Raw genomic sequence first — 11,426 nt, 5'->3', positions numbered from 1 at the left:
TTGCTGGGAATTGAACTAAGGACCTCTGGAAGAACAGTCAGTGCTCTTTACCGCTGAGCCATCTCTCCAGGGCCTAATTTTCTTATTCTTATAAACTTGAAATTATGGAAGTTTTTTTTTTTTTTCACTTTTTTTTTTTTTTGTGGTGCTGGTGACTGGATCTCTGCCATAGATACATATCCAACTCTAAAATTATACAATTTTCATGTTTAATTTTTCCATCCTTCCTTTCTTTTTTTGAGACAGGGTTTCTCTGTGTAGCCCTGGTTGTCCTGGAACTCACATTGTAGACCAGGATGGCCTCAAACTTTGAGAGTGGCTTGCCTCTGCCTCCTGAGTATGGGGATTAAAGCTGTGCACCACCTCTCCCAGTGTATATGTTAGCTTCCCTTTGGAAACAATAAAGCATGAGTTTCTTTTATTCAGCTCATTCTTTTCTTCAGTGCCCATTGTTAGACCCAGGGGCTAGATCTAATTTTTAAATGTTATTATTCAGCTTAAATCACTCTACTCACCCGTCAACAATAAAGAAAACAGTATTTTTAAAGCAGATGTCAAAATTAAATCAATAAACTGATTAAAAATGATTATAAAATACACTAAAGGTCTGAATACAAAACACTACCGAGCAGAGTTCAGTGTTTTCATTGTGATGGTTGTTTCTGATATTTGCAACTCAAATATACACATAAAATTCATGAGAACATAACTGGTCCAAGATTGTTCATGTTTATGTCAGAACCCAAACCTCTTGCTACAGTGAGAGAGAAACAGCTGAGTACACTGTTAAGGTTTTCAAGTAATGTTATGTACAGTTTTATTGCCAGTATATGCACAACAGTAAGCATAGAACTATAAATACACAATGTCATTAACAGTAAAAAACAAAACTGTTACAGTAGGGTAGAGAATATGGAGCAATATCCTTTTTGTTGCTGCTAGAACAGAATAAAAACAAAGGAAGGGAAAAGCCTACAACCAACCATCCATCCAGTTCTCTTGGCTTAAGTTCTTTACATACATTTCTACATTGTTTTCAGTTGAACAAAGTATAGATAACTCTGTAACAATAGCAAATTGCTTCCTTAACAGCCATTTGCTTTCCAGTCAAATTCACCTTATGTTAGGATTAAAAAAAAGAAAAAAAAAAAAAGGTCAAGATGAGAAATAAATGGTATCCTGGTTCCAAATTACCTAATTTGGTGTTTTACCCAAACTGGTAATATTTGAAAGTTGGCTGCACATAAAAATAATAGCTTTAGCAGAGGTGATTAAAAAAAAAAAATTAGAAGGTAACAAAACATCACCTTAAAGTAGTTTTCCAAAACCCTGCAGGCAGCGGTTTGGTAAAGTGTCAGCCCTGAAGAGGTAGAAAGTGTGAGCCCACTGACACGAGCCTCGGCACCATCTTCTCTCTCATCAGGACCAGGGTTTTCTTTCGTAAGACAATTTCATGGTCAAAGGAAACCAGGTTCCACCACTCATCAAACAGGTCCTGGTTGACTCCCATGTCAATAATTAGTTTATCAATTGAGAAACAGAAGACAGTCAAAGACACACATGCACTTGATTTTTTCATCTGTTTCCATTATCAAGTCTATGCATAAGTGAATTCGATATTAATAAATACAACAAAAAGCATCATTCACAACAAAGATAAACCAAAAAGCTCTGCAACAAAACCTTCCATTTTAGTAATTTCCATGGAAACCCAGGCAGGTGATTTGGTGCAGCTTTCTTACGGGGTCAGAGAAGGGGCACGGCTTTAAATAAAGGTGGCAACATCAAGAACCAACAGACACCATCAGTCTTTCAGAACTGGCTGATTCTATGACATTTCTCTTTGAGGTCATCCCAAAGAAGTTGCAGTTAATGACGTGTACCACAGCCACATCGACAGAGCCTGGCAGGAGTTCCAAGTAGCCCTGCTGTGTCTCACATCATTGTCAGCATCTCTAGCATAGGACATGATACGGAACAAAACTCAAAGAAGCAATAAAAATATTCTTCTGCAGTTGAATAAAGGCAAAAAAAAAAGTTTAGTCCTGTTAAACTTTTAAAGCCTGAAGCATTCCTGTTTAACCAGCATTTTAAAAAATTTATACAATCATAACACTGGCAAAGGTTAATGGGAAGACAAAGAAGTAAAAACGTGAAATGGTGAATTGGATTAAAAAATTCCTTTGTACTGATCAACTGACGTTAATACTGCTTTTCCTGAATTTGGAATAACTATCATAAAGTTACATGCAGACTGAGGACACCCTCTGTCACAGAAAATACAGAACAGAACAAAACAGAAAACTAGATAGAACTGGGAAACGGTAGCTTAGTCCAAAAGCTGTACTTGAGAGTTTCCTTTCTTCGAGGAGGGCGGGCAGTTGTCTTTTCCGAGACCTGCAGCACTAACTTTGTCCAGAAACATCAGTAGTGGGATCAGCTCCTGCAGAGCCTGTCTGTGCACGTTTGATGTAAAGGTTCAGCAGCTTCATCTGCAGATCAAAGCCACAGAGCCGTCTGAACAAACTGCTCTAATTATAATAATATGCTCTCTAAGAAATTATACATGTACACACACACACACACACACACACACACACACACACACACACACACACCCATCTGAAAGATATGTTTGAGGACAGGGTCTCTCAAAGCCATGCTGTCCTCAAATTCATATGAGCCTGAGGATGACCTTGAACATCTGACCCTCTTGTTTCCATCTAGATCACAGGTGTGCACCATCATGTTTAGTTTATGTGGTGCTGGGGTCTGAACCAGGGCTTTGAGCATGTTAGGCAAGCTGTTTACAACTGAGCCACATGTCTTACCCTGTATGTCTATTTTCACTTTGTCTTTTTGCAACTTAATATATAAATCTGTTCACAGTAAAAACAATTGTTGGGATTTGGGAAAATTCTAAATGAAGCAAGCCTCCAGTTAGCTGCACTCAGCTAAAATTCAACCATCATAGTTCATTCTCACCCTATAGATAAGAACAAGTTTCAAAGCTCAGTATGATCAATACATTAAGAAATATAACCTCTATCTAAATTTTTAAGTCTTACAGATGAACCACGAAGTTTTAGTTTAAGATACTAAGCCAAAGTTGCATGGTAATTAGGATCACAGTAAAGCCACAGAAGCTGCTGGGGGGTGGCAGCCCACATCTGTATTCTAGCACCTTCAAGGCAAAGATAGAAGAACTGCTGTAAACCCAAAGCCAGCTGGCACTGCAGAATCTTACCACAGAAGAAAATGTGGGTGACAGATAAAAAAATAATGGGGGAGGGGGTATCTTGAAAAAGTATGGCAAGATTGAACCACAAAATTGGATAGAATAGAAAGAGTAGAGATTTGCTTTTCTAAATTATGATCATGAGACAGTTGGTAAAAATTATGCTCAAAATACTAATGGTACAAACTTTAAGTGCAAAGGGCCTTTCTTTCTAAGTAAGAGGTAGCCTGCGGGATCATAGAGAGGTCCTGGAGGTGGATGTGGGTGCTCAGGGACTGAGGAGGACACTTTGGAGGTAACAGGTAACTTTGGCCCTGGTGGAAGTTTCAGTGGACAGGAAGCTACAGTGATGGAGATGGCCGCATAGGAGTTAGGGAGAGGTGATTGTGGTCACTATGAGTGGTCCTGGTTACAGGAACAGAGGAGGCCACGGTAGTGATGGACAGCAATAAGAAAACCACGGTGTGCTTACCATGAAGTTCTTCTGGCTGCTATAATGATGGTGGTGGTGTGAACTCTGATCAGTCTTGGAAATGTCATGGCCAGCAGCCATTAAACTATGGACCATGACGGGGGCAGTGTTGGTGGAGGGCACTCTGGCACTCCCCAAGGTGTTAGATATGGTAGCAGGTTTAAAAAACAGCAAAGGTCTCGGCAGGAAAGAGGAAGCGTTGCAAGGCAGGTGGCCTTGAGACGGCCCTCCCACACAGAAGATAAGCTATAAAAACACGGCACAGAAGCAGCTGTGGCCCCAGATCAGCAGCACTGCAGCTGCAGCAGGAGGCCCTTCTGCAGATGCCATCCACAGTACAGCTACTGACCAATCAGGGCTCCTTTCACAGAAGGCACTTCTTTCCTTCTCACTGCCCCAGGCACACTGCCTGTAGGGGCAGCAGTAGCACCAGACTGAATGAGAAACACGCTTGGCATGGGGTGCCCACCTTTGATGCCAGCACTTGGAGGCAGAGGCAGGCGGAGCTCTGAGTTCCAGGCCAGCTAGGATTACATGGTGAAGACTTTGTCTTAGAAAACAAACAAACCAAAAGAATTAAGAAACTTAAAGACAGACAAACAAAGCAAGTGATTCTTGCTCAGCCTCTGGGGTACTAAGATCACAGGCCCGAAGGGGCTCTTAATCACATTTTCAAGGGAAATTTTTAAAAACTTCAAGTGTTCCACATTTTGAGAGATATAATTTGTGAATAACTACAACAATATGTTCTTAACTAAACTGTTATGACATACTGGTTGAAGATATGTTACATTTGTTTATGCTGTGGAATATTTGTTTAATGATGCAAATATGTGTTACATTCTTTTATGTTGCATTTGTTTAACTCTGTGAAGCTGTGTTGCTGTGCCTGCCTAAAACACCTGATTGGTCTAATAAAGAGCCCAATGGACAATAGCTAGGCAGGAGAAAGGATAGTGGGGCTGGCAGGCAGAGAGAATATATAGAAGAAATGAGAGAATGAGAGAATGAGAGAGAGAGAGAGAGAGAGAGAGAGAGAGAGAGAGAGAGAGAGAGAGAGAGAGAGACAGACAGACAGACAGACAGACAGAGACAGACAGAGAGGAGCAAGGAGTGAGAAAAGAAAAGAAGGGGAAGGAGAGAGGACCCCAGGGGCCAGCCACCCAGCTTCATGGCAAGCCATAGCATAAGGAGTAAAGAAAGGGTATATAGAAAGGTAAAAGCCCAGAGGAAAAAGGTAGAAAGGACAGAAAGAAGCCAAGCTAAGGTTAGGCATTCACAAGTAAGCATAAGTGTCTGTGTATTTATTTGGAATCTGGGTAGTGGGCCCCCAAAGAATCAAAGAGTAAAACAAACTAACAACACTACACTTTCCCCCTGGGGAAGGGGGTCAGGCTGTAAGTGGGAGGCTGTCAGCAGTTACAAATAACCAGGAGCTCCACGTGTTAGCCCTACAGCAGCCTCCTGACCATCCCACCTCTGCTGGTGTTAGTCACTGCAGTGCAGACCTTAGGAGCAGAGAAGAGCTGAAAGGCAGCTGGAGGAATAAAAGCAAAGTGAAAGCTCAGAGAACTATTTACTAAAAGCCGAGTAGCAAGTTCACCATCTACACACAGAGAACTAAGTATTGAGGACTCATCATGGCTGCTACCTGATTGCCAGCCTCAGTGCTACTTACTTTACTGCCAGTGAGTTGACTGAGGTGTGGCTTGAGTTCATCACCAATCACTGCATGAACAGCTACCAGGCAGAAGACACAAGCTTTCCGGACACTGCTTTCTGAATTATCGTAGCCCTAGGAAAGAGAGGCCACGTTAGTGTCTCTGATGGTGTAAGAAAGCCACCTTCAGGAACAGAAGGGAGCTGTGACACAAACTGTCACCTGCGTCCCAAAACCCAGGCAGGAATGACACAGCTATCCTTCCTCTCCACCCCACTCCAAACCCCACCTGCTGCCAGGGTTCTCGCCATGTCCTTTCTTTAGAATCCACATCCCCAGAGAACCCCCTTAGAGCATGCAGCTCGGAGGCAGTGCAGACCTCCTAACCAATGAGGACCTGTTAGATGCCATGGTTTGCCAGTCAAGGCCTTCCCATACGCCAGGCCTAGCTTGTTTCATGTGTCTCCCTCTTTAAATAAGCTTCTCAAATAAATCTAGTCTAGATAATGCACTTCTCTTATGTTCGGACACACCCTTTATTCTCTCTATTCATAAGTACTAAATCAATTACCTGAATACAAGTAAACACTTTACCAAGAGTCCATCCCCACTAAAGTCATATCTTTTCTAAAATGACTGGAAACAGAAATATCAGATAACATCCTTTGGAAAGAAATTCATAATAAAAGATGTAACTATTCTGTTTTACCATCTTTGTAGAATTAGAAATTAATTTTTATCCATTTAGCACAATCCTAGTTTTACTACTCTTTAGTACTGTAAATTCAGGCTTGATTTCTGTGATATGAATGAATCCAGAGCTTTAAGTATGATGGGAAAATATTCTACCACTAAACCCAAGCCCAAATGCTCTTAAGTTTACTTCTGCTGACTTTTCCAATTACAAGTAACACTCTATACTACTATATTTGATATTCAAAAACTGTGAAGGGCTTGCTATGTGACCAGGACAGGTCAGGCTAACAATGCTCAGTGTCCAGTGAGATATAACTGATCCTTGCAGAAGAGTTACTGAATGCCATGGTCAGGAGAGAGCTGGGTAGGAAATGGATACTCAGAGAATACTTCACAATGAAATCTAAAGGAGGAGGAAGCTGGTTGGGACAATGACGTGGGGTGGGGTGGGGTAGGGATGGAGCTCAGTTGGTAGTGTGCTTGTCTAGGTCACACAAGGCCTGGGATTTGATGCCCAGCACTGCAAAAAACGCGTACTTGGCTCTAATCTCAGCACCCAGGAGGGGAAGTAAAGGCAGGAAGACCACAGGTTCAAGGTTACCCTATGCTAGATAGCAAATTCAAGGCCTGTCTGGGCTATATAAACTTCAATCTAAAAATAAGGACAAGGAACTGGAGAGTTGGCTCAGTAGTTAAGAGCACTAGCAAAGGGCCAACCACATGGCAGCTCAGAGCCAGCTGTAACTCCAGTTGCAGAGAATCCAATGCCCTCTGTAGGTTCTGTTGAAACTGCAGGCACAGACACAATACAGGCAAATATCCATACACATAAAACAAAAATACATTTCAAAAGATAAAAAGGACAAAAGGGAATGTACCAGAGAGAGAGAGAGAGAGAGAGAGAGAGAGAGAAAGAGAGAGAGAGAGAGAGGTACATGATTTCACAAACAACCTAGCACTTCATATGTGTGGATAAATTCACTCATTAAAGGAGAACACATAAAATTGGAGGGCTTTAATCCCAGTAATCGGGAGGCTGAAGCAGGCATATCTCTCTGAGTTCTTGGCCAGCCTGACATACACACAGAGTTCTAGGTCAACCAGATATATAAAGTAAGATCCGGTTTCAAAAATCAAAACAGAAACACGCTAAGTAGGAGGACGAGGTAGGCAGAACCAGCTGAGAATCTACATGAGATATGGTTCATTCTGGCTCCGGAAACTGTGAAAGAGCTAAGAGGTATGACATTAGAGCTGCACTCAGGAGGTCAGTCTCTGAGACCAGCTTAATCTGGTTTGTATTAGTTTCCTGCTGCTGTGTAACAATTACCGAAAACCTTAAACCTCAAATCCCCTTGTTTTATGGCCTTAGCATGCCAATCTGCTCCATTTCCTGTCTGTGCTATGAGTAATCCCCTCTGCCTCTCCCATTTATGAGCACCTATGACAGCAGTTAGGGAGCATAGAAAAAAACCACAGGGCTGCCTCACCCCAATATACCTAACTTGTCACATCTGCACACATTCCTCATAAGAGGTAACACCTACAAGTTACATAAAGCACAACTTGGCATCTTTGTGACCGATATTCAGACTACTACACTACCTGTCCATTTCCCCTTTTCATTTAAAAAAGTAATTTTTACTTTTATGTATATGGGTGTTTTGTCTGCATGTATGACTCTACCACGAACATGTGTGACCTGTGGAAGGCAGAGAGGGCAGTGAATCCCCTGGAGCTGGTTTAAGAGATGGTTGCAGGTGCTGGGGGTCAGACCCAGGTCCTCTTGCTAGTGCTATTAACTGCTGGGCCACAGCTCCAGCCCCACATTTCCATTCCTGTCTTGCCAAGACAAGGCTTTAGTATACTGTCTGCACTGGCCTTGAAGTCAACACACCCTTGTTTCAGCTTCCTAAGTCTTGAAATTACAGATAAGTGCCACTACCTCTGGTCCCTCTATCCATTTCCCTGGGCCTCTTTATTTTTCTACTTTTATTTATTGTTTTTAAGATTTATTATCTTATTTTTAATCTTGTGTGTGTGTGTGTGTGTGTGTTGCTGTGGAGGCCAGGAGCGTTAGACTGCTTGGTGTGTGTGTGTGTGTGTGTGTGTGTGTGTGTGTGTGTGTTGCTGTGGAGGCCAGGAGCGTTAGACTGCTTGGTGGGTGGGTGGGTGGGTGGGTGGGTGGGTGGGTGTGTGTGTGGTGTGTGTGTTGTGTGTGTGTGTGTGTGTGTGTGTGTGTGTGTGTGTGTGTGTGTGTGTGTGTGTGTGTGTGGTACTGTGGAGGCCAGGAGCGTTAGACTGCTTGGAGCTTGGAGCTGGCTTTCCAGAAGGCTTTCAGTCCTCTCTGTTGATATCCTGGGATTATGCAGGCCCCACCCACTGACAACCAGCAGGATATGCACACCTGCATTCAGGCAGATACTTAAGACAGCTCAAAGGGCCCTGTGTTGTATGGCTACATCTTGCAATACTGGCTTTATAAGGGCTCTCATGTGCAAGCTTTCCCTTTTAATCGAGCACCTCCCACCTGTTTGCCCCTTCTTCCCCCTTTCCCTTCCCTCTCTGTTCCCAGTTGGCCAACATCTACCCCTCCCTTTGCTCCCTTTCCCCAATAAACTCCATGTGGGTTTTGCTGAGTTTTGTGGTTCATGTCACATCGGCCGAAGCTGCAGCAAAACACTCTTGACAAGCAATATTCATCTCTCTAGCAACTGAACAATTTCTTTAGACCTGGGTTTTGTTTTCTTTTTGTTGTGTTGTTGCTGTTTGTTTTTGAGACAGGGTTTCTCTGTGTAGTGTAAGAGCTAGCTAGTAATAAGCCTGAGCCATTTGTCAAACAATTATAATTAATATTAAGCCTCTGAGAGATTATTTTACAAGTAGCTGCAGGATGGGGTGCGACACAGAAAAGATTCTGGCTACATTTGGCATCTAACATTAGGCACCAGTTATACTGTAACTTATACTTAGACCAAACTGGCCTCAAACTCAGAGATCCACCTGCCTCTGCCTCCCGAGTACTGTGATTAAAGGAATATGCCACCACTACCACACTATAAACCCTGTCAATTTTTTTTTTTTTTTTTTTTTTTTTGAGACAGGGTTCCACTTACAGCTCTGGCTGGCCTCATAGAGACTCATCTACCTCCTGAGTACAGGATTAAGGATACAGCTGTAGCACGAGTTCTAATAGGTCTTAATAATAAAAATCCAGAGTCAGATATTGGGGTAAATGCTGAAAGGTCAGATTAGTAAAGGAACCAGCCACAAGAAAGACCTCTTACATCTACTGAATTGTCAGACCAAAGGGATGATTCCGTCCCTACAAAGTCTCAGACTGAATGTCCTGAGCTCCAGTCTCCTCCTGCCTTATAGTCACTCTCCACCCAGCCTTGTCACCCCTGTGTCCACCTCCCTAGTGCCGGGATTAAAGGCATGAGTAAAACCCTGTCTCACAAGACCAGAGACAAACAAGAGAACCTGGAGTCTATTGTGGGAAATTACCAATACGGAGTCAGGTAGAAATACAAGGGTATTTAATAGGGAAAAGCCTTACTTACAGAGCAACCTAGCCAGCTGGCGTGGTAGAGGTCTGTACAGCAAGAAGCAAAGAGAAACCGAAACGGAAAACGCAGTCCCACTATGTCACTCTGACCACGCCCTCACAAGCCTGGTCAGGCACACCTGTAGCCAGCCCCTAAGAAGGCGTGGCTACAGCTTTCCCTACAGGAGTCACAGGAGCTCTTAGCATATCCTACGGCTCCATCCAGGAAACATTAATTCAGCATGCATAACATGAAGAATATACACTAGGAACATGCTGTAGTTATTACCAAAGTATATATAATAGCTCTGCATAAACACAGTGAGTTAACAAAGTTCAGGGACAAGTCACATGTAAACTACTATAGATACAAAGGAATAAATTGCCCATTATATTTACAAAGAGCTCAATATACACACTATATAACATTGTTCAGACACTAAAACTACACTGTAGAATATAACAAAGTTTTACAGTATGTGGCTATGTTGCAAATATAATCCCTGGCTAAAATGTTTGTATGGATGGGTGGAGAGAAACATAGTCACAATGCATCTATGAATATTACTCAGTGTAACCACTTTCCAGGTAGATGTGCCAACAGATTTCTGCTTCTAGATGTACACAAAGTACGGCAATAGTTACAGGAATAAAAAGCAGGAAAAAAAGGGTAGAATCCAAACATTGAGCAATGAATGGATAGATAAACAAATGTAAATTCCTAAAGAATAGAATGAGATTCTGACATTATGAAATTAATGAACTCACAAAACATTAGATATGAGGACAAATATTTATGTCTCTCATATATGGAAAATCTGCAACAATTAAGCTCAGGGACAACAGAATAGAGATTACTGGCGACTGGGAGGGAAGTTATAAGAAATTGCTTTGTACAAAATGCTAGTTTGGAATGATGGGGATGGTCTAGCAGTGGACAGCAGTGACAGTTACATAAAACTACAAATGGATTCAACAACACTAGATTGAAAGCGATGGAGAAGGCTTGTAGATTCAAAATACCTTTATTCAGATAAATACCAGCCAAGCGCAAGCCAGAGTGTGCCCAGAGGCAGCAAGGCAGGGTGGCCACAGAGAAGGGCTATTCACGTGTGCTCAGTCCCTCAAGAATTGTCCTTGCATCATCTTTGACCTCCCCTGACCACGCCAGGCATACCTGTAGGGGCTACTAGGAGGTGGGGCTACAATGTCTCCCTACACTAGATCATGTACTTAAGAGATTGCCGAGTACTATAACACCTTTTATGTTATATTTTGGTACCACACCTAAATGCCACCCACCTATACCCACAATGCATATCTTCGTCTTGACCATGGCAGTCTTGGCCATGCCACTAGTGTTGCTTGAAAACAGCAGACAGGAACCAGAGCACACACGCATCCTGCTGTGCTCCTCCATGCTTTCAGCTTACCTGGATTAGACCTGGCATGATCTCCGGTAAGAGCACATTAAGGGTTTCCTTAGATACTCTCTCTATCACTTTTGTTTGCATTTTGATTGCAGCCAGATTAATTGGGTAGTCAGCAGTTTGTATGATTGGACAAAGCACTTTGATGCACTGTTCTGGACTAATTGAAGTAGCCAACACAGAGGCAGCTTCCTCAGCAGACCTCACCACCTAAAACAAAAGGGAAAGCCAGGTAAACAAAACACAACTGTAAACCCCTAAGTATGGATTTCATCAAGCATTTAATTTGACATGATACTTTGGATTTGCACTGAAAATACTGCAGTAAACAAAGGAATACAAGAAGGGAGGTAAGAACAGACTAGCAACTACCAGTCACTGCC

At 42.5% G+C, this 11,426-nt stretch overlaps 1 protein-coding gene across 11 annotated transcripts in view; it reads right to left on the bottom strand.

Moving 5' to 3' along the window:
* Positions 1-786: 786 nt before the first annotated feature.
* Positions 787-11,426, bottom strand: part of Clasp2 (cytoplasmic linker associated protein 2) — a 167,683-nt gene continuing 157,043 nt past the window's right edge. For all 11 annotated transcript variants that reach the window (XM_035444029.1, XM_027415277.2, XM_035444030.1 and 8 more), the window contains 3 exons: positions 11,047-11,253; positions 5,389-5,505; positions 787-2,492 (listed from right to left, as the gene is read on the bottom strand). In XM_035444029.1, the coding sequence (XP_035299920.1) occupies positions 2,406-2,492; positions 5,389-5,505; positions 11,047-11,253 (411 nt within the window). In that variant the 3' untranslated portion in view covers positions 787-2,405. The remainder of the gene's footprint in view (positions 2,493-5,388; positions 5,506-11,046; positions 11,254-11,426) is intronic.

The sequence above is a fragment of the Cricetulus griseus genome, chromosome 4, assembly GCF_003668045.3.
Source record: "Cricetulus griseus strain 17A/GY chromosome 4, alternate assembly CriGri-PICRH-1.0, whole genome shotgun sequence".
Classification (NCBI taxonomy): Eukaryota; Metazoa; Chordata; class Mammalia; order Rodentia; family Cricetidae; genus Cricetulus; species Cricetulus griseus.
The sequence above is the reverse complement of the archived record's forward strand: the minus strand, read 5'-3'. Positions and strand labels throughout refer to the sequence as shown.